The 27,498-nt window shown below is 39.4% G+C and overlaps 1 protein-coding gene across 1 annotated transcript; it reads right to left on the bottom strand.

Moving 5' to 3' along the window:
- Positions 1 to 19,668: 19,668 nt before the first annotated feature.
- Positions 19,669 to 27,161, bottom strand: LOC121992032 (wall-associated receptor kinase 5-like). The gene is made up of 4 exons (XM_042546145.1): positions 26,169 to 27,161; positions 25,905 to 26,060; positions 25,163 to 25,824; positions 19,669 to 20,232 (listed from the first exon to the last, which is right to left on the bottom strand). The coding sequence occupies exons 1-4, from the start codon at positions 27,088 to 27,090 to the stop codon at positions 19,729 to 19,731; spliced, it is 2,244 nt and encodes a 747-aa protein (XP_042402079.1). The 5' UTR covers positions 27,091 to 27,161; the 3' UTR covers positions 19,669 to 19,728.
- Between the last annotated feature and the right edge of the window lie 337 nt (positions 27,162 to 27,498).

Genomic DNA, 27,498 nt, shown 5'->3' with positions numbered 1-27,498 from the left:
AACCTATTCTTATGATAAATAAAATTATCTCAAACACTGTGAATTCTGTATGCCACGTTAGTGTGGACGTATACAAATTCAAACATTTGTAAGAGAGGGTTTTGCCTATTTAATTTTATTATCTTGTCATCCTAACTTTATACCAAATTAATAGTTGGTCTTTCTTTGATCACACAAATAATAGTAGTGACTCCGTTGAGGAGGATACTATTAAGTGTGCCTAAGTGTATACCATTACTTGATTACTTATAAGATTGTGCTCCTTCACTTAGAGAATATCATACAAACCTAAACAATTTCCTATAATTACCCATAAAGGAAGTTTGATCTAGTGATCCGCAATCAAACTCATCCGTTGTGGAGGAAGGCACTCAGAGCCAACACACAAATTTGAATGCATCACCTACAAACCAGTAATTATAAAGGAAGTTTGATCTAGTGATCCACAAACAAACTCACCCATTGTGGAGGAAGGCACTCAGAGTCAACACGCAAGTTTGAATGCATCACCTACAAACCAGTAATCATTCATAAAGGAAGTTTGATCTAGTGATCACAAACAAACTCATCCGTTATGGAGGGAGGTACTCAGAGCCAACATGCAAGTTTATTGCATCACTTACAAACTAGTAATGGAGACCATAGAATTTATTTACTAATCCCTCTCCCACTTAGTTATTTAAGGTGAGGAATTTTAAACTATGTAAGCACACATCACATGCACATACACATCACAGTAAATAAAGCAATAAATATGAAAATTAATTTTTCAACTATTATAACTTCTTCCATCACTGTCCTCCGTGTGCTGCCAACCCTAGTTGCTGCCATCTTTAGCTACTGCAATCGGGTCTAGTCGTCGTATCTATCTTGCTTCCTTTTCTACTGCGCCTTTGGTCCACAAATAGTACCACGCCTCGCAAGGATATGATCCACGACAAAAATAGAATTTTACATATATCGATCCTATATTCCACAAAGGAATGTACATGTAATCTAGATCGAAACAAAAATGTAAAATCCTAAAACTAATACAGCTCCTATTTTATTTAATACATACAATCATGCACACACATAAAATTCCCTTGACATGTCCAAGGGTCCAATCATACACAATATCTATAAGCCATAATAGTTGGAGCCTGCAACCACAGAGTTAGCACATCTTACTATTATCCTGCCTAAATTATGTATGACATGTGCATAATTAAAATGAAAACCAAACACACAGAGGCAAACCCTAGCTCTAATACTAATTGTTGGTTGCTACTGGGAATATCGTACGAGTTCCCTTGTATAAAAATTTTGTACAAGTCTTGAACTATTCCTAACAACCTATTGTGTTCTTTAGAAATTAAATTTGGAATCGCAAACGGAACTTAACATTATTGATTCCAAATTTAACTTATCTGTTCTTAGTGGTTTAGACTTGGATCACAAATGATGCTTAACATTATTAATCAAAATCCACCTATGTTACAAATTCAATTAAATATTAATTTCAGAGATTGACTTCCAAGTTAAACATGGCGAGGCACTAGGCCTTCTTGGGTATGAGAGCATCCACCACTTCCTCGACAAAGCGTCTCAATGAAATTCAATATTTAATTTCCTTATAGTAACCCTAGGTTTAACTAAAAAGAACAATCGAATCACAAGATCGAAAAAAGCAAAAGAAACACAACTTCGAATCATAAATCTGAAAATCTAGAATCACTAGTCTCTTGTGTTTGGAATTTCAAAATCCATACAAAGAAAACTAATATGATGCGGAATAAAATTACTAGTTATACCTTTCTTTGTAAGCAACAACCTCTTGATCTTCTATCGTATTCCTCTTCTTATCTCGGACGTTGTGTGGGCAACAATCTACCGAGATGAGAACCACCAAGCCACCTTCCTTCTTGCAAGTTTCGGCCACCAACCTTCAAGCTCCAAGGGATGCTTGAACAAAGCCTCCTTTCTCTCCTTCTTCTCCTAGCAAGAATCGGCCACCACAAGAACTCCAAGAGAGGGATGCACCGACCACTAAAGAAGAAGAGAAAAGGAGGAGTATAGGGCCGACCACACCAAGGAAGAGAAGAGAGAAACAATAGAAGATATGTTGTGTGGTGAGGCACCTCTACCCTCTCTTTTATATTCCTTGGTCTTGGCAAATAAGGAAATTTAATTATTATTAAAATTTCCTTATTTTTCTTGCCATTGGTCAATAAGGAAAATTTAATTAAAAATTCCTTTTAACCCTTGTCATGGTCGGCCCATACAAGTGCTTCAAATAAGGCAAGTTTTAAACACAAAATTAAAACTTCCTTATTTGTTTTCAAAAATTTTAAAAATAAAATTTCTCTTTAAAAAATTCCCTTCATGGTTGATTATAAAAGGAAACTTTTATAAATTAAAATCTCTCTATTAAAACATGTGGATGATTACAAAAAGGAAAGTTTTCTCAAAATTAAACTCTTCCTTTCAATCTACAAATAAGGAAAGATATCAAATCTTTTCTCTTAATCTTTTGTAGAAACTATAAAAGGAAAGATTTAATTTTAAAACTCTCTTTTAAAATCATGAGGATGGTTACATAAAAGGAAAGTTTTCTCAAAAATTAAAATCGTCCTTTTAACTATAAATAAGGAAAGATATCAAACATTTCTCTTAATCTTTTGTAGAAAACTATAAAAGGAAATATTTAAATTTTAAACTCTCTTGTAAAACCATGACTTCCACATAAGAAAAGATTTTAAAAAATAAAATCCTTTTATTTTATAAGGCCGGCCACACCAAGCTTGGGCTCCAAGCTATGGCCGACCACCCTACTTGGCTCAAACCTTTGGCTTGTCCAGCCCAAGCTTGGGCTCTAAGCTTGCTTGGCCGGCCACCTAAGGGTGGGTAGGAAGTGGGTATTTGGTGGATATAATTCTCTATAAATAAGAGGCTACGATACGGACCGAGAGGAGGAATTGGTTTTGGTCTCCCAATAAAATTAACCTTCCCGTGTTCGCCCCAAACACCCAACTTAATTTCATCAATAATAATTCATACCACTAAAGAATTATTATTGAACTACCACACCAACTCCAAATTATATTTTGGGCTCCTTCTTATCATGAGTGTGTTAATCTTCCTGTGTTTAAGATGTCGAATGACCACTAATTAAATGAGTAACTGACAACTCACTTTAATTAATATCTTAGTCCAAGAGTAGTACCACTCAACCTTATCGTCATGTCGGACTAAGTCCACCTACAGGGTTTACATCACAATCCTTATGAGCTCCTCTTGGGGACATTATCAACCTAGATTACTAGGATACAATTTTATTCTATAATCAACAACACACCATATAAATAATACCATTTCCTAACTTATCGGGCCTATTGATTTATCGAACTAAATCACACCCTTTGATAAATTAAAGAAATGAATATTAAGTATATGTGCTTGTTATTATATCATGATTAAGAGCACACACTTCCATAATAACAAAGGTCTTGTTCTTTTATTTAGTCAGTATAAAAAGAACTTAGCTTAAATGGTCCAGCTCAATACACTCTGAGTGCACTAGCGTAATTTTATAGTCAAGATAAACTAATACCAAATTACACTACGACTATTCCAATGGTTTGTTCCTATCCATCTTAGTCGTGAGCAACTGTTTATAATTTATAAATAACTGATAACATTATCTTCTGTGTGTGACACCACACACCATGTTATCTACAATATCAATTAATTGAACAACTACATTTAGCATAAATGTAGACATTTGACCAATGTGATTCTTTATTTCAAAAATAAATGTTTATACAAAAGCTAGACTTTTAGTATGCACTCTAACATTTGGCACCAGAGATTTGCTCACACCAATATGAGGAATATCAAAAGGCTTTCAAAGAAAGAGTTGGTGCAAGGATTGCCAAAGTTAAAGTTTCAAATGGATGATGCATGTCAAATGGGTAAGCAAACCAAAGCTACCATAAAGATAAAAATGTAGTAAGTACTTTAAATGCATTGGAGCTCATTCACATGGATTTGTTTGATAGTAGTAGATATATTTCTTTAAATGATAGTAGATATTACTTTGTGATTGTAGATGATTACACTAGATATATATTGATATTTTTCTTAAAACATAAGGATCAAAATTTAGATACCCTGATTACGTTTTGTAAATGGATAGAAAATGAAAAGGATCACAAAATAAATAAAATGCGAAGTGATCATGGAGGTGAATTTGAAAATGATAGGTTCACAAGTTTTTACATGAAAAAAAGTTATAAAAATAAATTTTCCACTCCTACGACTCCCCAACAAAATGGAGTTGTTGAGAGAAAAAATAGAGTTTTGCAAGAGGGCGCTAGGAGCATGTTAAATGAATAATCACTTCATAACTTCCTATGAGCCGAAGCAATCAATACGACTTGTTATGTACAAAATTAAACATTAATATATAGGCTTCTAAGAAAAATACCTCATGAGTCATGGTTTGGTAAACCACATATAATTAAACATCTTAGAGTGTTTGGATGTAAGGTTTACATTCTAAACGCCAAAGATCATTTAGGAAAATTCTCCACTAAGGCAGATGAGGACATTCTTGTAGGTTACTCAAGTCAAGCAAAGCATATCGAATTTACAACAAAATATCTAAATTAGTTGAAGAATCATTAAATGTTGTGTTTGAAGAAAATCCTCCATCAAATCCAACTAGAACAAACGATGAAGAATTACAATTTAAGTTAGAGAAATTAACATTAAACGAAGGTAATGATCAAGGGGGAGAACCCTAAGAGAGTGATGGTGAGAAATTGAAAATTTTCCACTTGAACCCGAAATTACAACAAATCAAGAATCAAGATCTACTAAGATTCATGTAAATCATCCCTTAGATCAAGTAGTAGGAGATATCACTCAAGGAGTGAGAACTCGATCTTACTTTAGAAATGAAGAAAGTCAAGTAGCCCTAATCTCTCAAATTGAACCAAAAATAATTAATGATGTCTTGCTTGATTCAGATTGGATTTTAGCAATGCAAGATGAATTATCTCAATTTGAGAGAAGCCAAGTTTGGGACTTAGTTAGTAGGCCTAACAAAAAATTAATTATTGATACAAAATGAGTTTTTAGGAACAAACATGATGATGAGGGAGTGGTTGAGAGAAACAAAGATAGATTAGTTACTAGAGGCTTTAATCAAATAGAAGGGTTAGATTATGATGAAACTTATACACCTACAGCTAGATTGGAGTCTATTAGGATGATGTTGGCTTTTACCGCTTATAAGGGATTTAAGTTGTACCAAATAGATATAAAATATGTTGGGGTTGCAAGGGTGCAAACATAGTCCCACATTGAAAACACATGGGAAAGATCATGGGTTTATAAGAGAAAGATATCTCCATTGGTATGAGGCCTTTTGGGGAGAGCCCAAGAGCAAAATCATGATGGCTCAGGCCCAAAGTGGGTAATATTATGTAATTGTGGAGATATCTAAATCCTTTTCGATCCTACAATTGGTATCAGAGCCCAGACTGCCAAAAGGTTTAACCGCCGACTGTGCACAAGAGCTATAGTCTAATTGAGCCATGTGGGTACAATATTGACCTCAAACAAAGGAAGTGGGAGCTCCTATGTTTGGATCAAGAGGACCAGACACTAGGCAGGAAGTCCTAGTTGCGATTAGGCAAGGAAGTCCTTGTAGGTCGGGTGGACCGAGGGGCAGGAAGACCTGGTGGGTCGATGATCGGACGTGGGAAGCTTGTGGTCCTTTGTTTGAGGGGGGGGGGATTGTTGGGGTTGCAAGGTTGTAAACATAGTCCCACATTGAAAACACATGAGAAAAATCATGGGTTTATAAGAGAAAGATATCTTTATTGGCATGAGACCTTTTGGGGAGAGTTCAAGAGCAAAACCATGAGGGCTCATGCCTAAAGTGGACAATATCATACAATTGTGGAGATATCTAAATCCTTTTTGATCCTACAAAATCAACATTTTTAAATGGTGTTATAAAGGAAGAGGTATATGTTGAGCAACCACCAAGGTTTAAAAATTTAGAATGTCCAAACCATGTATATAAACTTAAAAAGGTCTTATATGGGCTAAAACAAGCTCCACGGGCTTGGTATGAATAATTGTCAACATTTCTTGTATCAAAAGGATTTCATAGAGGGCAAATTGATCCCATATTATTTTTGAAAAATAGTGGTAATGATGTGTTCGTGGCCCAAGTATATGTAGATGACATTGTTTGTGGCTCCACAAACTGTAACGACCAGACCCCTCGACCCCTTGGGCGGCCCAACTGGCGGCCCATTTAGCGGCCCCTTAGTGGTCCCTTGGGCAGCCACAATGGCGGCCCAACTGGCGACCCCTTATGTCATCGACCGACGACCCTCGGGCATGTGCCGTTACTCACAAGATCTTTCCACCCCTGGCCAGTGGATTTTTGCCTTCCCCAGGATTCGAACTCCAGACCTCCAGGTTAAGTACTAGAGTTTATGAATCCTGGTAGCCAAGTGATTTTATTGTAATGGCATGACCCCTTGGCCCCTTGGGTGGGCCAACTGGCGGCCCCTTGGCGGTCCCTTGGGTGGCCACAATGGCGGCCCAAATTGGCGACCCTCACTAGTTCTTCCCACCCCCGGCCAGTGGATTTTTTGCCTTCCCCAGGATTCGAACTCTAGACCTCCAGGATAAGTACTAGAGTTTATGAATCCTGGGGAAGGTAAAAATCCACTGACCAGGGGTGGGAAGACCTAGTGAGTAACGACACGACCGAGGGTCATCGGTCGACGACATAAGGGGTCGCCAGTTGGGCCGCTAGTTGGGCTGCTAGTTGGGCTGGCCAAGGGACCGCCAAATGGGCCACCAGTGTGACCCCTCAAGGGGCCAAGGGGTCGGGTCGTTACACAAACAAAGATTTTTTAAATGAGTTCATCAATCACATGTAAAGTGAGTTTGAAATGAGTTTAGTTGGTGAGTTAATATTTTTCCTAGGTTTACAAATTAAATAAATAAAAGAGAAAATTTATATTCATCAATCTAAATATGCCAAAGAGTTATTTAAGAAATTTGGAATGGAAAATGCCAAAGATATATCTACTCCCATGGCTACTAGCACTAAATTAGATAACGATCTTGAAAGAAAGGAAGTTGACTCTAAGGTATATCGTAGTGCTATAGGGAGTCTTTTTTATCTCATGACTAGTAGACCCGACATACTTTTTATCGTGGGTATATGTGCAAGGTATCAATCATGTGCCAAGCAGTCATATTTGAGTGTCGTTAAGCGAATTTTTCGATATCTCAAGGAACTCAAAATGTTGGACTTTGGTATCCACGAATCGAAACTTTTGATCTTGTAGGATATACCGATTCTGATTATACCAGATGCAAATAGGATCGCAAAAGTACTAGTGGTGGATGCCAATTTCTAGGGTCCTCTCTAGTAAATTGGTTAAGTAGGAAATAATATTATGTAGCTCTCTCCACATCCGAAGCGGAATATATTGCTATGGGAGAGTGCATATCACAATTATTGTGGATTACTCATACTCTAGAAGACTATAAACTCACTTATAAAAATGTCCGAGTTCTTTGTGATAATGTGAGTACAATAAATTTGATAAAAAATCTCGTTTATCATTCAAGAACAAAACACATAGAGGTCAAGCATCATTTTATTTGTGATCATGTGACTCAAGGTGATATCTCTCTAAATTATATTGAGTCAAAATCAAACTTAGCCGACATTTTCACTAAACCTATTCCCAAAGTTAAATTTAGTTTTCTTCAAAGGGAATTGGGAATGTATTATATTGACTATACCACAATCCTCCATGATCATTTCAAAGACAAAATTCTTAAAATTTTCTTAACCATTGTTTTGCCTCTCATAAAAATATAGGATTTCCCTTGTTTGTTCTTTTGATATATTTAGATGGGAGTGAGGAGTTAGGGACAATTCTCTTGGTCATAATCCTTGTTATGATGTATTATTATGGTCAAGAAGATTGAATTTCTCATAGATCATTCATTTATCCAATCATGGGGAAAGCAAATGCACAAATCATGTGCATTTAGCCCAAAGATTATGATTGGAAATTATGTTTTGGAACACACATCAAAATCATTTTAAAAAACCTTGGTGAAGTTTTTCTTTGGATAGGAGTCACTATTGATTAGTTAGATACAAACTTGAGAAAAACATTAAAGGTTTAAATGGGTTTCAATTATTTTTCCTTAATAATATAAGACATAAGTAATATCTACCCAAAATTTCATGGTTTTTGGATTATTGTATAATTATTTATGCATTTCTGTAAAGCCCGAAAAATTCCCAAATTTGTTTTAGAAATATAGTATGATTTTCTGGAATTTTTAGATATTTTTCCGGAATTTTCCGAGTATCGGAAGTAGCAAAAATAATTAGAACCGTAAAATAGCTTAGGCGGGAATCGAACCCGAGACCTATGGTTTATGGATAAGATTAGTAACCGGTGAACCCAGCAGGGCCGTGCTGAAAGAAAGGAGAACCAAATATATTTATATTAGAGTTGGGTTCAATTGAACCACTTAATATAAATTAGAAATTTAAGTTGGTTTGGTTATTTTTATTTGGTTCGTGACCTTCCTCCTCACCCTAGTGCTCACGCCACTTTTCTTTTCCAAAACCTCACCGCCGCCTCTCCCTCCTTCTCCTCTTCCTCACGCACGGCACACCAAGGCAAGGGTCCATAGGTTCATCTTCCGGCGACGACTCCAACACGAAAGAGGTTCTTCTCCGCGAGAGGAACGCGAAGACGTGATCGGATCGTCGAGAGGATCATCTCCACCAGAACTCTAGCGAATAGAATCGTAAGAAATTACGATCAAGAGGTAAGAAACCCCTCACCTGCGGTATAATAGCTCCGTTTGGTTTCCTACGCATTAGTTTTAGCTATATGCAGTTTTTTTTCGGCACATAGGGTGTGTTTAAACCCTCCTCGAGGATTAGGGATCTAGTTGAGCACCTCTAGATGGGCCGGACACGTTGTTCTCCTTTAGTTGGAGATTCTAGACGTTGTCGGGTGCCTAGGGGTGATCTCCCTATTAGAGGAGAGAGTTGGAGCACACAAAGTGTTCGGTAAAATGTTAGTGTAGCTAAATACCACCTCAGTTATGTTTAAAAGCTCAGTTAAATGCATTAGAAGCATTTAAAACAGCACATTAGTTTAGTTCAGTTTTATGGGACTACGGTCCAATGGGTGGGCCCCCACAGTCGCCTCTAGGTTCAGATAACCTAGCTCTAGGTTCAGATAACCTAGAAACAGCAAGTTAAAACAGTTAGCTATATTCAGTATTTTATTTTCAGTGGCACTGTACAAGATCAGATATCCATTGGGTTGGACTCCCACAGTCGTCCCTAGGCTTAGATAACCTAGTTAACCCTACTAAATTCGGGACTTGCAAACCCGGGTCTAGTTAGGGATGCGCGCACAGCAAGTACAGCTGCCGGGCCCAAACAACATGATTATGTATTTTCACTTACTATGTATTAGTTTTCAAAACTCATAAAAATCAGTTATGTTAGTTGAGTTTGAATTAAGTACCAGTTAGCTTTAGTTTAGCTCTTCCTTGCTTACACATTATGATAGCTCATGTTCAGTTCTTGATTGCTATGCTTGTATGATCATATGCCATGTTTATATGTTTAGCCTAGTCAGTTTATTTCAAATAGCATGCTTTAAAAATCATATTGCATCGTCGCATGTTTTTGTGAGGTAGATGGTTTCTTACTAAGCTTGTTAGCTTACAGATACTACTTTTCTTATACTGCAGATAAAGGTAAAGGAAAAGTGGACTAGCAGTGGAGGCTGGAGGTCAATGCAGATGAGGAAGTGTGTGTATGGAACTGGAATCAAAGGTCCTTAGGGGACGTAGCAAATTGAGCATTAGACTCTTTAGCATTTACTTTAGCATTTTATTTATTGGTTTTGGTTTCATGTTCTAAGCACTTTTAGTTGTGTGTTGCCATGAATTCCTAAACTATGCCCTATGTTAAGTTAGATTATTAGTTTATGTCGTTAAAATGTTATTACATGTTGTTAAAATAGTTTATGATGCATTAGTTAGATGTTGTGTGGGGTTTTGGCACGCCAAAGTGCTGAAATCAGATTCCCCGGGTGAAATCAGACTTTGATCGGTCTACAGACCGATCAGGGCCTGGCTGTGTCACTGGATCAGTCAGCCGACCGATCCAGCCAGATACAGTATGCTACTGTATCCTCCTAGATCGGTCAGCCGACCGATCCAGTACCATACAGTAGCGAGTCCCCGATTTCCAGGTGCCTGGATCGGTCAGCCGACCGATCCAGACATACCTGGATCGGTCGTGCCGACCGATCAGGACACTCCTGGATCGGTCGGTAGACCGATCCAGCTGGGGACAGAAGCGATGTAGCTTCGGGATCGGACAACCGACCGACCCAGGGTCTTGTGACCGTACCAGTATCAGCAGATCGGTCTGTGGATCGATCCGGAGGGCGTTACCAGTTGTAAATACCTCCCCTAGCATGTGTACAACTCCAAAGTACACCCGGAATGTTTGTGTCAGAGTTAACATTAATCAGATAATTAGCAAAAAAAAAAAAACTCAAATTAGATCAGTTTTCCGCGCAGCTTAGCACAGCAAAACCGTAGCGATTCGCCTTACAACCTAGTAGTAGAAGGTGGGTCGTTACAATTTCTGAAATTTGGCCCTGGTGGAAATCAAAAATGCAGACTTATCAGTGATCCCAATTGATTGGCCATTCAATTGGGCAGTCCGTAGTTCACACTGAGTGTCACAAAATCAATCACTGGATTGATTCAGTGAAATTCAATCGATCAACCGATCGATTGATGTGCATGTTCAGGCGCACAGAGCCTTCTTGAATTGATCCGACAATCAATTTTATTAATCACAATTAATCGACCGATTGATTGGGAAAATCTTTTCGCAAACAGTACAACCCGGAGTTGATTGACTTATTTAAAATCCCTATATCTCTTTGCAAAAATCAATTCCCACTCTTCAAACACGTCCGAGTGTGTCCCATGCCCTAGGTCTCGAGCCATTTGGGTGATTCTCTTGGCAATTCTCTCGTGCCTTCCAACTAGCTTCTCCGACGACAAGGGCCCTCATCTTACTTTTCCCACTTCTGTGCTCTCTTCTCACAGAGAAGAGGATGTTCAGGTCTACTACTCATCTTGTCGTCATACAACCAGTTTCACTCTTTGACCATCCTTCCCACGTTGATGAGGAATCTGAACCCTAAGTAAACTCTACACCTTAACTCTATTTTTCTTCTAGATTCTACTTAGTAGTGTTTTTAGGTTTCTAATCTTAGTGTGTTTCCTACATGGCATATCACTCATGCATCATTTATGCCCTATATTTCTTGCATTATGTTGTTTGCATTGCATTTCATTAATCATGATTAAGAAGAAACATAAGGTTAGTAATCTAGTGAGGGGTCTTCTCGAGTTCTACCCCGACCCCTACCCCCCACTGACCAGCATTTCCCAAATACTGCTCTGTAGCAAGCATTTAACCGAAACACCTTCTAGCTTATCTCTCCTAGGTCCATTGATAGGCAGTTTTACCATGAATCTTGTTTTGATGTCTATACCATAATCAAACATTCTAAGCTTGAATCTATTGCCTATTGTGAGAGGAGTGCCAATAAAGGTCTTGTATCTGAGTTCTATAATAACCTGCATGCATCTGATGGAGTTATGTACCGAACTCGTGTCACCAAGCGAAGTTTAAATTTTTCTTGTGAGATCCTTCAGTTCATTTTGGGATGTCATCCATCGACAAGTGATTTTTGCATTTTACCCCACATTTTCTGATCTTTTACCTCCACCGTTTGAGATATCACCATTGACTCTATGCATTAGAGTCTATTTGGTTATCCTCTTCCAAACATTCCAAATGCGCATATTACTACATTCTCCTCCCTTGAGTTGTTAGCTAGGGACAATGCATTGTTTAAGATAGTCATTAACTGTCTTTTACTTATTATCTCCCGTGCCCTAGTAATCATCAGACCCTCTAACATATTTTTGTTGTACGCCATGAGACAGTTCCTTGATGTCAACATCACCTTGAACATCTTTCAGTGTATTGTTCATTTCATTTAGCCAGTACATCGGACAATCCATATGTCTTTTGGCTACATCATCACAGACTAGTTAGAGTCTATGCTCATTGATGTCTCCCGGGGAAGGCTGGAGCCTATGACCGCCGCATATTCCAAGATATTTGTATGGTCCTTGACAAAAACTGGGATAGAGGCTGGTTCGGATGGTGTGTGATGGATCGACCAACACACACTTGGTGAGGGGCCAAGGGATCGACCTTGGGGGGGGGGGGGGGGGGGGGGGCACAGGCACCAACTCCTGTGGCAGCTGATCCAAAGGAGGATGTTGAGGCACCTGCTCCAAGTCCTGGTCACGTTGGAGTTGCTCAACTTCAGACACTCTAGGAGACCAGGGACACTCACCTTGAGGAGTTGTGCATGGATATTATTGAGGTGCGTACAGAGGTTGCCGCCATTGAGCGCCGACTGATTGCTATGCAGGTGAGCTTTGACTCTTTGACTGATATAGTGCGATCTTAGATGTCGGGCCACTCTTCTCAGCTTCCCCCTCTAGCGAGTGATGTCCCACTTGATGTAGATGCCCCCATGGGTACTGCTCCTGCTCCTGCTCCTGCTTCTACTTCTGCTGAGGATGACAAGGTTGATTTTTATGTCTCGTTATGACATGTCGCTCTCACTTTTCGTATGGATATGGTTGTTTGACTTGTTGCTTATGATGTGCACTTCAGACTTTTTTTGTGTGTGCTATATATATATATGATATGATATGTCACTTGCATGACTTCATGTTTGTGACATGGTGTCTTCTGTCTTGTTATCAAAGTGTCTGTTTGCATGATACGTAGAGGTGTACCCTATTGTTCTTTGATTTAGGGGGAGTGCTCCTGTCTAGTTCTGCAACTACTTCTGTATTGTGATCGCATGTGCTTGGGGGAGTGCTCTTAGTATATATCGTGATTAATTAATGCACACATTGAGGGAAAGCTCTTATAATTTTCTTTTGATATTTGGCGAAGGGGATATAAGTTTAAGTTTATGCTTATTTTAATTGAAATTCATACTTACTTGATAATTTAATAATAACATGATGATTTGCTAATTTTAATATTACTATTTATCATTCTGTTATTATTATGATATGTTGGGAATTAGCCTAAACTCAAATAGATTGTCAAAAATCAAAAGGGGGAGATTATTGGTGCAATCATGCCCTGGAAGTTTCAATGTTTTAATAATTATTTAAGTTTAGATTAATATGTTGGATCTAGCATTAGTTATTGTGAGTTTACAGGAGAAGCCCTTGTAAGTCAGAAGACCCAATGCAAGGCAAGAGAAGTCAAAAAAGCTCGAAGACCGGATTCTTGGTAAGAGAAGCCCTTGTAAGTCTGAAGATCGGATGTAAGGTAAGAAAAATCCAAAGAGCTCAAGGACCGGAATCTTGGCATGAAGACCCAGAGATGAGGAAGCTTCGGGCACAAAGTCTAGGGAACAGGGCATTCATCTGGCATGAGGTACTTTAAATGATTTGACTTTAGTTATAAATTGAACTGTAGATGAAATAAGTATCAATCAATCAACTGATCAATTGGGAAACCAACAATCGATCAGTTAATCAATTGAGAATCACTTTTATGACAACAAAGCACTCCTGGATCGATCAGCTGATCGATTGGAGTAACCAATCGATGAACCGATCGATTGACTAGTTATTCATGTGAAAGTGTAGAGCGCTCCTGGATTGATCAGCTGATCGATTGGAGGTAATCAATCAATTGACTAGTTATGCACGTGAAAGTGCAGAGCACCCTTGGATTGATCAACTGATCAATTGGAGGTAACCAATCGATTGACCAGGTATTCACACGAAAGCACAACATGTTGGGACTTTCAAGTCGTAAAAATCACTTTTTGCGTTGCGGAAACCCCGAAGTCCCATACCACCGGATCCATGCGAAGATTAAAAACATAATTTCGTGTAGAAGTTTCTATAATCCTAGATCTACTCTAGATCTACTTGAAAGAGAGGTATACCTTTGATGCGAAGCCCTTCGCAAAACCCGCTCGTCCAAATATTTCCGGATCTCGAGTGTGTTCAAATGTACACACCTCTAGTAGTATCCACACGAATAAGAAGTGATTCTCAAACCACTCTAGATGGAGAAGAGAGCACCACAAGTGTGCTAGCACTCTCAAGGGCTCTCGGATGGGATTGGAAGAAGAAAGGAGAGAAAAAGAAGAAGAGGATTCTCATACACTTCTCTAAACTCTCTATGTGACTTTCACTTATCCTTTCTTCTTGGATTAAACTCACTCACCTTCACCCTTCTTGCATGGAACTCTCAGCCAAGAGGAGAATGAGAACAAGAAGGAGCTAAGGAGGAAGATGACAACAACACACCAAATCAATGCCAATGAATCTCATATTCATTTGGTCGGCCACACATGGAATGTCAATAAATTACATTCAATGTTAATGAATCTTGCATTTATATGGCCGACCACACATGGAATGCCAATAAATTACATTCAATGTCAATGAATCTTGCATTCATATGGTCGACTACACATGGACACTCCATGCCTTTTACTCTCCCTTGATGATGTGGAGATGATGTGGCAAGAATGTATTTGTTGGCCATGCCATGTAGGATGAGTCATCCTTCATGAAGTTGCATTTAGTCAAGTCAAACTTGATGTTTCAACTTTCCATTTGGTCAAGTCAAACTTAACCACACATCTTCCTTGTTGAGTTAAATCCAATCTTTGATTCAAGTCAATTTCAATTTAATGAATCACATTTCATTAATATAAATTGACTCAATGAATCAACTCTAAATTAGACTTATTCAACAATTGAATCCAATTGAGTCTAACCCAATAAGTCTAATTCGGATTACTCTTAATCTAATTTTTGGTTCATATGAACCTAATCAAATTGGTTCATCATATGAACCTAATCTCCATCCACTCGTTCTTTGTGTGTGACCCAATAGGTTCTTGTAACGTTGGCAATGTTTCTAAATCTTATTTAGAAACATAAACAATGAGCGGCATCTAGCAATACATCATTGCTACCCAAGTTACAAGAATGTTGAGATCTAACATCACCTTTATGACTACTAATTGTGACTCTTCACAATATATGACAATGTCCTTCTATCCTTGACATCTAGATTGATCAATTTGAGGCATAGACGGTGTCATCCTCTGATCAATCTAAATCTTGAACTCCAAGTAGACTCACTCTAATCAAATGAGCTCAATATCTCATAATGACTCATTTGGGCATGACCATGCACTTCATCGTCTCACTCTATCAAGAATATCGATGTCGCTCCCGTCATATAGAAGGGATAGATCCCATCTACATCACTCACATCCCTCCGCATAATTTGTTACATACCCAGTAATCGCCTTTATAGTCCACACAGTTACGGGTGACGTTTGACGAAGCCAAAGTATGCAACTCCTTATGTAGGGAACCATGGTGACTTCGGGTCCAAGGACTAGTAGTCATACTAATAGCCACATAAGAAAGTATATGACACTCATATAACGATCCATGATACTTTCTCATGGCGGGTCATTCAGTATACATTTTCCAATGCATACCCATGTGCCAACTTGATATCTCTATATCCATGACTTGTGAGATCAAGTCATCGTGTTGACTTACATGCTAGTCTCGTCGCATTAACATTGTCCTTGAATGTTAATACTTGACTAGGAATGATTAAGAGTAGTGTTCTCTATATTATCTCACTATCGATTCAATCAATCGATTGATATAGATATGAACCTTCTACTCAGGGACGCTATTATACTTAGTTATTTGGCACCTATACAAGTAAGTATAATAACCATAAAGAAATGCCTTTATTTATATACAAGAATATGATACAACGAGTCCATACAACAATCATCAAATAATTGGCTCTAGGGCTCTAACTAACACAACACACTCCTAGATCGATCAACTAATCGATTGGGGGGGGGGGGGGGGGGACCCAATCGATCAACCGATCAATTGTGATGTCTTCTTCGCGAAAAGAAACAAAAGCTCTAATTGATTAATGATTTCAATCGATTAAGGTCTTGACCCAATCGATTGAGATTCAAACAAAATAATCTGCACTGTTGATCTGGAATTGGTGGCACTCAACGGATACTTTAGAATCGATTGGAGATGTATCCCAATCGATTCACAGCGACATCTCTGTGAGAAACGTCTACATTTTGAAGACATTTAAAAGGATATTCAGTGAAAAACGTAAGCAACTCTTGCAAACACCGTTCCATTATGCTCCATTATCTCTATTGCTCACTAGTGCTCAAGTTCAAGCACTCAAGCTCTCACTAGTGCTACAATCTCAAGTCACTCAAAGAAGAAGAAGGTGTACTCAAAATCTTAATCTCTTGTCTTCTTCTTCCTTGTTACTGTGAGCTATTTCTGTTGAGAGAGAGAGAGAGAGAGCTATAAACCTTGTAAGGTTTCTCCACCTTCGACGTAGTTCTGAGTGTTGGGTTTTTCGGGCAGCGAAAATCGCTTTTTCGCGTCGCGGAAACCCCAAAACCCCCGCCACCGGATCTATGTGAAGATAAAACTTTCAAAAACTTACGAGTATGAGTTTCTAAACCTCGATCTACAGTAGATCTACAAAGAAGAAAGGTTATACCCTTGATGCGAAGCCCTTCGCAATCCCGCTCGTCCTTGGTTCGCCGGATCTCAAAAGTGTCAAAGTAGACACTTCTCTATGTGTATCCACACAAGCAAGAGATGGAGAAAAATCTCTAAGGATGTGCTAGCAACCTTAGAGATCAGTAATGGAGGAGAGGGAGAGCAAGAAGAAAGCTAGAGAGGAAGAAGATGGGAGTTACCACAAAAAAAATGAAACTCTCCACATGAAATCAAAGTGGCCGGCCACTTTAGTGGAGGTTGTAACCTCCATGGGATACCAAGAGTCACAACTCTTGGTAACTCCCATGAGGTGGCATCTCACTTAAGTAACCATGATGGTGTGGAGCATCATCATTGACCCACTCAATGCCAACTCACCAATGAGGTGGCATAAAGTCAAGTCAAACTTGACTCTTCATCTTCCTCTCAAGTCAAGTCAAACTTGACCACTTCTCTCCCATGGTTGATCAAATCTAACCATTAGTTCAAGTCAATTTTAATTTAATGAATCTCTATTCATTGAATTAAATTGATTCAATGAATCTAAGTCCAAATTAGACTCACTTAACACATGAACCAAATTGAGTTCAACTCAATTAGCATAATTTGGATTACTCTTAATCCAATTTGGTTCATCACATGAACCTAATCCTTTAGGTTCATCAAATGAACCTAATCTTCATCTAATTACCCTTTGTGTGTGACCCTATAGGTTCTTATAACGTTGGCAATGCTCCTAAACCCATTTAGAAGCATAAGTAATGAGCGGTATCTAGCAACACATCATTACTACCCAATTTATAAGAATGTTGAGATCCAACATCACCTTGTGACTACTAATTGTTACTCCTCACAATATATGACAAGTGTCCTTCTATCCAATACATCTAGATTGATCAATGTGAGGCATAGACCGTGTCATCCTCTAATCAATCTAAATCTTGAACTCCAAGTAGACTCACTAAATCAAATGAGCTCAATATCTGATATTGACTCATTTGGGCATGGCCATGCACTTCGTGGTCTCACTCTATCAAGAATATCGATGTCGCTCCCGTCATATAGGAGGAATAGATCCCATCTACATCACTCACATCCCTCCGCATAATTCGTTACATACCCAGTAATCGTCTTTATAGTCCACCCAGTTACGGGTGACGTTTGACGAAACCAAAGTACATAACTCCTTATGTAGGGATCCATGGTGACTTCAGGTCTAAGGACTAGTAGTCATACTAATAGCCATATGAGAAAGTATATGACACTCATATAACGATCCATGATACTTTCTCATGGCGGATCATTCAGTATACATTCTCTAATGCATACCCATGTGTCAACTTGATATATCTATATCCATGACTTGTGAGATCAAGTCATTGAGTTGACCTACATGCTAGTCTTATTGTATTAACATTGTCCCTGAATGTTAATACTCGACTACGAATGATTAAGAGTAGTGTTCCCTATATCATCTCACTATCGGTTCAACTAACCGATTGATATAGGTGAGAACCTTCTACTCAAGGACACTATTATACTTAGTTTATTTGGCACCAATACAAGTAAGTATAATAACCAAAATACATGCCTTTATTTATATAAGAATATGATACAATAAGTCCATAATACAATCATCAAATGATTGACTTTAGGGTTCTAACTAACATTGAGAAAGAGAGGTTCCATAGTGGAAGGATGGCTGTGGTGTGAACCCTTGGACTAGTCATCTCCTCAAAGAGTAATTATGTGTCAGAGAATATTCTTCTGAAAACTTTATAGGGACTATCATGTCTTCCATCGGCAGACCAATTATAACAGCATATTCCTTCAACAACTTCAACCATAACCGAAGTTGCAAACAACAAAAGAAGTATACATGTGGATAAAGAGAAGATTCCTCGGATAATCATTACACATTACCTAGGCTGTACAATTCCCTCTGCCTAACAAATTCTGAAACATTTTGTCACCTCATGACTGCGAAAGTTATGTGAGGAGGTATATAAAGGGGAGTTCTCTCCGTGGTGAAGGTACGTTCTCTGAACATCTACAACTTTACTCTCGCGCACACGTTCTTACTGTTCTTCATCCATCGGTTATGACTTATACTGACTTGAGCGTTGGAGGTAGGGGTGCAAACGAATCGAGTCGGTTCACAAGCTTTCGAGCAGGCTCGAAAAATATTTGATTCATATTCGAATTTATCGAATTTGAGCCGAACTCGAACATGTTTGAATGTTTTTTTGAGCCAAACTCGAGCCCAAATTATATTATTCGAATGTTCATGAGTCGCTCGCGAACCTTAATATTTTATTAATATAAGTTAAATAAATAAATTTTGACCCTTTCGATTAGTTATTTTCAAGCAATAATTTAAATAGTTCGCGTACATGTTTGAATCTTTCAAGCCAAATTCGAACCCGAGCCCTAATTCAAAGTGAACTTGAATAAAAAATTTTGAAATTTTCAAGCTTCGAATCGAGCTCGAACTCGAATATACCTATTTCGAACCAAATTCAAGCCTTAGATTTTTCTACATATTCGGTTCGATTCAGTTCGTTTATACCCCTAATCGGAGGGCCTTCACCAGGGACTCCTCTAATTTCTAGACGCTGACATTCTGTTGGCTCGTTTTCTTGTGCGCAGGATCGAAGGAAAACTTCTCCTTGAAGAGAAAAATCTTCTACCAGTTAACTATCGATTCATTGTGTCCGGTGCGTCAACGTTTATATGCTCAACAATATTCCCATATAAAAAATTATAAAAAAATATTATATGGTAATATATTTGATGCTTATAGGGACAAAAAGTTAATATTAATTTTTATAACACTCAACCTTATATATATAATCCTGAGAGAGAGAATCTGAAAAGATAAGATTTATTCATTTATGTTATTTATGAATGTCTAACACGTTAATTTTACGACAGCAGACGGTCTTCCTCGTCGAACATTGACTCATCCACAGCAGTCAACCGGCGCGGACTGATTCTAATTCGCCGGTCCCGCCACTCCTCGCTCTGCATCGCCAGCCGCCTCAACGCGGTGAGCTCGATTGCTACCTCCGTCATCGTCGGTCTGTCTTCCCCATTCAAGTTCAGGCATCTCCTGGCCAACTGCGCCACCGCCAGAACAGGCAACGCCGTCCTGGCGTCCCACACTAGCTGCCGATCCAGAAACTCCAAAACCCCCACGCGGCCGTCCTTCTCCACCATGTACTCCATGAAATCCGACGCCATATTTCTCACCGTCCCCATTCTGGAAGACGACAACGGTTTCTCCGTCGTCAGCAGCTCCAGCAGAACCACTCCGAAGCTGTAGATGTCGCTCTTCTCTGTCAATTGGCATGTCTGAAAGTATTCCGGATCCAAGTACCCGATCGTCCCTTGAACTAGCGTCGTCACATGAGTCTGGTTCATCGGGATCTGTTAACAAGTTAAGAGGAAACGAAACTGAAAGCTCTTGTGAATATATTTCTACGAACAGAAACAGAGCCTATAAATAGGCTTATTACAGTAGAATCCCTCAAACCATATCTCCTATTTAATAGGATCTAAAAATAAATCAATAAGCCTAAAACTAGGACAAACTACGACGTGGATTACTTGGACAAACTACGACGTGGATTACTGGCTACAATTTCAACTAGATAAAACTTTTAAATCTTATCACCCTCCCTTAAACTGAAAGTTTAAAAAACATTCAGTTTAGGATTTATCAAATGCGCATACTCCAATCAGCCTCCTTAGCTTTTGAAATGTAGATAACTTCAATGGCTTGGTCATAATATCAGCAATTTGATCTTCACTTGTGCAAAAGAAAAACTCAATTACTCCATCCTTCGTCAAGTCCCTCAAAAAATGAAACCTCACATCTATGTGCTTGCTTCTTCCATGCATGACGGGATTTTTAGAGAGTTTAATGGCTGAACTATTATCACAATAGATTTTAAGAGCACCTTCTTGCTTGAAATATAACTCTGCAAGTATTTTCTTTAGCCAAATTGCTTGAGAAGCACAAACTGTTGCAGCTACAAATTCTGCTTCTGTTGTGGATAACGTCACAATTGGTTGCTTCTTTGAACACCATGAAATAGCTGCTGAACTCATCATGAAAATATATCCCGAGGTACTTTTTCTATCATCGAGATCACCTGCATAATCACTGTCAGTAAAACCAATTAAATCTGATTTTTCATTTTTCTTGTAGAACAAACCATATTCAATGGTTCCTTTCAAGTATCTAAAAATTCTTTTGGCGGCTTGAAGATGTATCTCCTTTGGGCATTCCATGTATCTGCTGATAAGACTTACAGCATGCATAATATCAGGTCTTGTAGCTGTTAAATACATCAAATTCCCAATAATTTGCTTATAAAGTGTGCTGTCAACCTTCCTACCTTCAGGATTTCGAACAAGCTTCAATCCTACTTCAGCAGGAGTGTTAACAGAGTTGCAATTTTCCATTTGAAACCTGTCCAAAATTTCTTGAGCATACTTTTTTTGGGAAATAAAAATTCCAGTTGCTGATTGAACTATTCTAATGCCCAAAAAATAATGCATCTTCCCAAGATCAGACATATCAAATTCAAGCATCATAGATCTTTTTAATTTTGTAATCATGTCACTATCATTTCCTGTAAAAATAAGATCATCCACATATAAGCAGACTATGAGCATTTTTCTTCCATTTTCAATCTTTGTAAAAAGTGTATGCTCATATGGACATTTTTTAAACCCTTCCTCTTAAAAATATGCATCTATACGACTATACCAAGCACGTGGAGCTTGTTTTAGTCCATATAATGCCTTCTTGAGTCTATAAACTTTATTTTCAAATCCAGATTTTATATAACCAAGTGGTTGATCAATAAATACCTTTTCTTGAAGATCACCATGCAGGAATGCTGATTTAACATCCAATTGGAAGATAGACCAAGATCGTTGTGCTGCCAATGCTATCACCAATCTAATTGTGTCAAGTCTTGCAACTGGTGCAAACACTTCTTTGTAATCAACTCCAAATTCTTGCTTGTAGCCTTTTGCAACTAAGCGTGCCTTGTACTTGTCAATTTCACCATTTTCTTTCAATTTGGTCTTGTATATCCACTTGACCCCAATTGTTTTATGCCCTTTTGGAAGATCGGTTAACTCCCATGTATTGTTCCGTTCAATAGCTTTAATTTCTTCATCCATGGCCTTTCGCCATTTTGATTCCTTGACAGCTTCTTCAAAGACTGTAGGGTCACAATCGGAAAACAGGGCAAAATATGTAAGTGGATCATCAGATTGACCAATTCCAGTTACCTCGTAATCTGCCATCCAAGCAGGTCTTCTTCTAGTGCGTCGAGGTAGTTCTTCACTTTCTACTATTGTTGGCAAGCTTGGAGCATCTACTTCATCTGATGAAAGTTGTTGATTATTTTCTGTTGTTGATTGTCGTTCTTCATCAACACCATCAAAGCTCGTAGGTATTAGTTCTTCAGTAGAGTTGTTGTTCCATTGCCAAAATTTTCCTTCTTCAAAAACCACATCTCGGCTGATAATAATTTTCTTGGTGATAGGATTATAAAGCTTATAAGCTTTTGATTGATCACTAACACCAAGAAATATACATTTTTCTCCCTTGTCATCAAGTTTGATCCTCTTCTGATCTGGAATATGAGCATAAGCAATACATCCAAAAATTCTGAGATAATCTACCTTTGGTTTTTGATTGCTCCATGCTTCTTCTGGTGTCATATTCTGAACTGCAAGTGTAGGACTTCTGTTTAATATATGGATACTCCAGTTGACTGCTTCAGGCCAAAAAGCTTTTGAAATGCCGCATTTTGCCAAAAGACTTCTCACCATATTCAAAATAGTACGGTTTTTCCGCTCACAAACGCCATTCTGTTGAGGAGTATAAGCCGCAGTTAGTTGTCTTTTGATTCCATGATTTTCACAAAAATTTGAAAATTCTTGTGAGAGATATTCTCCACCACGATCAGTGCGTAGAACTTTGATTGGATTGCCTGTTTCTTTCTCAACTAGCGCTTTATAGCTCTTAAAAACTGCAAATGCTTCAGATTTTTCTTGCAAAAAATATACCCAAGTTTTTCGACTCAAATCATCAATGAAGGTGATTATATATCTCTTACCTCCATTAGAGTGTGGATTAATTGGGCCACACAAGTCGGAATGCACCAACTCCAAAGCTTTCTTTGCTCTCCATGATTTCCCTTTTGGAAAATTGTTTCTATGTTGTTTGCTAACAACACATTCTTCACAAACTTCAGAAGGAGCAATAATTTGAGGAAGTCCAGTTACCATATGTTTCTGCTGCAAAGTCTTCAGTCCACTAAAGTTTAGATGGCCATAACGAAAATGCCATAGCCATGAAACATCATTCACCTTTGCTGAAAAACATGGATAAGTGATATTGTTCAAGTAAAGAGGGAACATGCGATTTTCTGTCATGTTAACTTGAGCAATTAAACCTATCTTTGCATCGTGAATTTGGCATACTCCATCTTTAATAGAGATCTCATACCCTTTTTCTTGCAACTGACCAATACTAAGGAGATTGGTCGTTAGATCTGGGACAAACAGAACATTAGATATTGTATGAGAAGAATTTCTTTTGGTTTGGATAGTTACCATTCCTTTTCCCATGACAGAAACTGTAGAGTTATCACCAAATTTGACTGTGTTGCGAAATGATTCATCCAGTTCAGAAAATGCCGTCTTATCTCCACACATGTGATTGCTGCAGCCAGTATCTAGATACCACATATTTTGTTGGGTTTCTTCATTTACCTGGCACACCATTAGAAGAGAGACTTCTTCTTCCTTTTCAACAAAGTTAGATCTTTCTTCATCTTGTTTATTCAGATTAGTACGACATTCTGACTGATAATGACCATACTTATGACATCTATAGCATTCAATATTGGACTTATGTTTATAAGTTGTTGAATGATTACCTCCTCTTCCTCTTCCACGAGATTGATTTTCTTGATGCTGGTGACGTTGTTGTTGGCTATCACGATAATTACTTCCTCGTCCTTTAAATTTTCCTCTTCCTTGCCTTTTATCTCCTCTTTGTGTTGACTGATTTTCTGTTGAAACTTTCAATGCTTGCTCCTCTTTGTCTTGCTGGTTGAGCTTCTGTTCATGAACCAACAAGGAACTCTGCAACTCATCAATTGTAAGTTCATCAATATCTTTTGACTCTTCTATTGAACAGACAACAAAATTAAATTTTGGTGTCATTGATCGAAGAATCTTTTCAACAATGGTGACATCTTGCATTTTTTCACCATATATCCTCATCTTGTTGGCAATTGCCATGGTTCTTGCAAAGAAATCTGAAACAGATTCCGCAGACTTCATGCGTAAAGTCTCAAATTCTGTCCGAAGACTTTGAAGCTGCACCCTCTTAGCCTTGGCATTTCCTTGATACTTCTTCTTCATGCAATCCCAAATATCCTTGGATGTTTCTTTGCTAAGAATTGTCTCCAAGGTTGCTCGATCTATGGCTTGGAAAAAATAGTTCTTTGCCTTAAGATCCTTGAGCTTCAACGCATCTAACTCTGATTTTTGTGCACTCGACAGCATTTCTCCAACTGCTGGCTCTGCTACTCCAGATTCAACAACCTGCCAATACTCCTTGGATCTCAAGAAGTTCTCCATTAACATGCTCCAATGGTCATAGTGACCATCAAAGCGTGGAATCGCTGGTTGCACAAAATTGTTTTCGGATGCCATTGAAGAAAACAATTTATCACACAAAATAAACAATTTATCACACAAAATAGGAACAATATAACAAGTCACCACTGTCACCTCCCTCGAAGTCCAAAAACTATTTAAACTTCTAATCTCCCTCGAATTCGGCCTTCGACGCTCTTTCGATTCACAATTTCTTGGCCGGATCTGTCCCCACTGTCACCTCCTGCCTTCTCCGTCGTTCTTTTGAGTTACTTATGTCTTCGGCACTGCATGCACCCGGAGGAAATCTGCTACGGCAGCGAGATTTGTGGCTTCACCAGCTACGAGGGAGGGTTTGGACAGAGAACAGAACAAGGGAGGAAAGTGAAGGGGGACAACCTCGCTCTGATACCACTGTTAACAAGTTAAGAGGAAACGAAACTGAAAGCTCTTGTGAATATATTTCTACGAACAGAAACAGAGCCTATAAATAGGCTTATTACAGTAGAATCCCTCAAACCATATCTCCTATTTAATAGGATCTAAAAATAAATCAATAAGCCTAAAACTAGGACAAACTACGACGTGGATTACTTGGACAAACTACGACGTGGATTACTGGCTACAATTTCAACTAGATAAAACTTTTAAATCTTATCAGGATCAGCCTCGAAGCTCCGAAATCCGACACCTTCGCCGTGCAATTCTCGTCCAAGAGTATGTTGGCCGACTTCACGTCTCTGTGGACGACCGGAACGGAGGCGGCTTTGCAGTGTAAGAACGCGAGGGCTCGTGCCGTTTCCGTCGCGATTCTTAACCGAGTTTCCCATGACAGCCGGCCGGAAGTAGGCATTCTCTGTTCATGAAGATGCTGCGAGAGCGTGCCGTTGGATATGAACTCGTAGACTAACAGCGGTACATCCGTCTCCAAGCAGCAGCCCAGGAGCTTGACCACGTTCCTGTGGGTGATTTTGGAGAGGATCACCACCTCGTTGATGAACTGTTCGATTTGGGTCTCGTCCACGAACTTGGACTTCTTGATGGCCACCACCTCGCCATTGGGCAGCACCGTTCCTCTGTAGACAGTCCCATATCCGCCGCGACCGACGACGTTTTTCTCGTTGAAATTATCGGTCGCTCGCTCAAGTTCCTCGATGGTGAAGATGCGAGCGAAGAATTGGTTTTCAGAGACGTACTGTCGCAGCAGCAAGCCGCCATTTTGGAGAAAATGCTTCAGCTTTAATTTCCTCTGCTTCCTTTTCTTCAGTTCACAGAAAATCCAGAAGCCTGTTGTTAGTAATATGACCAGAAGAGCCAACGAAGTTCCTGAAACAGAGAAAGATGATTAGATCTTTAAGCAGACTTTATCTGAAGAATAGTAATTCAGAATTTGTATTGACGACCACCTAAACCAATCTCAATATAAGTGTCTCTTTTGCAACCAACGCCGTCTTTTTTTCCATCTCCTTTGGTCCCCAGTGGACAAGAACAATTGTAGTCCCCGGGTATGTTAACGCATTTCCCCGAGCAATTGTGCGAATGATCCTTGCATTCGTCGATATCTGCAAATTTCAAATCCATCACAAGACGATTCGACGTGAACAGAAGCGATCACACTGGAGCATGACCTTCGAATGGATTTCAGGCTATTGTTGGAATTACATAATTACCTTGGCAACCTTCTTGTAGATAAGGGTTGCCTTCGTAGCCGGCTTGGCATTTGCACCGATAACCCAATCCTTCCGACGAGTTGTAGCAGGAGGCGTTCGGGCCGCAAATAGGCGAGGATGTCACATCCTCGCAAGACTTGTTTCCTATGGACCAATCCAGGACGATCGGCCTTCTCGTATTTAGGACTGGGATGAATGAGTCGTTCCCGTCCATCAAGAATGCCTCGTTGCACCCCCCTGACACCATTGTTATATTTTCCATAGATTCTGTCAATTTTCGGATGCTGGACAGTTCCACGGTGGCGTACTGAAGCCGCGGAGGGATAGCGTCCCGGCAGCACCCGACGCCGGAGCAGTGGCTCTGGCCATGTTGCTCATCGGCGTAGCTGACACAGAAGGCAACGCACCCGCTGACGATGTTGCCACTGAACGAATCCCTCACCGTAGCCATCGCATCGCAGCCAAGCACCGTGAACTTGTTCCTGGTATGGAAGGTGTAGGGGGTGCCCCGAAGGTCGAGCAGGTTGCCTTTCGGGGATCTATCTGATATGTGACTGCAGCCAAACTTTATGGCGTGGTCGACGAGCACGCTCAGGTAGCCCTCTTCCAATGAGATCTCCATGACGTCGATGAAGGAGCCCCCGATCAGGACTTTGAGACTGTTGTTGCAGCTTTGGTTGCAGCAGAGTTGGAGGCCTGGAAGGGACTTGGAAAGGCTTGGGTTTTCGTTACTGATTTCAAAAGGGTAGGGGACATTTGAGCAGTTCGAACCCCCAAATAGTGCACTATAACCTATATTTGTGGAGGAAGAAGAGGGTAACAACCATTGGAAGAGGAACAAGGATAACAGAAGCATTTCATAGTGGACAAGAAGCCAGCTCCTTCCCCGGACGATAAACTCTGCTCTACTTTGTTGAGTCATTTATGCTCGTCAATCTGCACTTCGATGTGGAATTCTATAGCTAGCGCATCCATAGAATACTCACAAGAACCAAATTGTGTTGCGTTTGAGCTCTCTGATCAACTGTGTTGACCTCGACGACTTCAGGAAACAAGTGGTGCTCGTCGATTTGTTGTTACTTGTGGAATTCCAGGCGCAGTCTCAGTCAAAAGGTCTGACTGACGGAGGAAATGTTCAGCAAGTGGTCATCGCAACGGCAACCGTACTTTTGGCTCGGAACCAGTAAAATTGCTGCCTATAAAATTTCAATTTAGGAAACTGAGTAGTACTTCAGAACATTTTAAGCTCGAGATTAGAAGTAAATTCTTGATCTGGCATATCGTGGCGGGGCCAAGACTTCGACAACACACGGAAAAGGTGCGTAATGGA

The sequence above is a fragment of the Zingiber officinale genome, chromosome 6B, assembly GCF_018446385.1.
Source record: "Zingiber officinale cultivar Zhangliang chromosome 6B, Zo_v1.1, whole genome shotgun sequence".
NCBI lineage: Eukaryota > Viridiplantae > Streptophyta > Magnoliopsida > Zingiberales > Zingiberaceae > Zingiber > Zingiber officinale.
The sequence above is the reverse complement of the archived record's forward strand: the minus strand, read 5'-3'. Positions and strand labels throughout refer to the sequence as shown.

Coding starts and splice junctions, on each gene's coding strand:
- LOC121992032 (XM_042546145.1), bottom strand. CDS start 27,090: ATGACTCAACAAAGTAGAGCAGAGTTTATCGTCCGGGGAAGGAGCTGG. Junction 26,061..26,168: donor TCTACAAGAAGGTTGCCAAG/GTAATTATGTAA, acceptor TGAAATTTGCAG/ATATCGACGAATGCAAGGAT. Junction 25,825..25,904: donor TTATATTGAGATTGGTTTAG/GTGGTCGTCAAT, acceptor TCTCTGTTTCAG/GAACTTCGTTGGCTCTTCTG.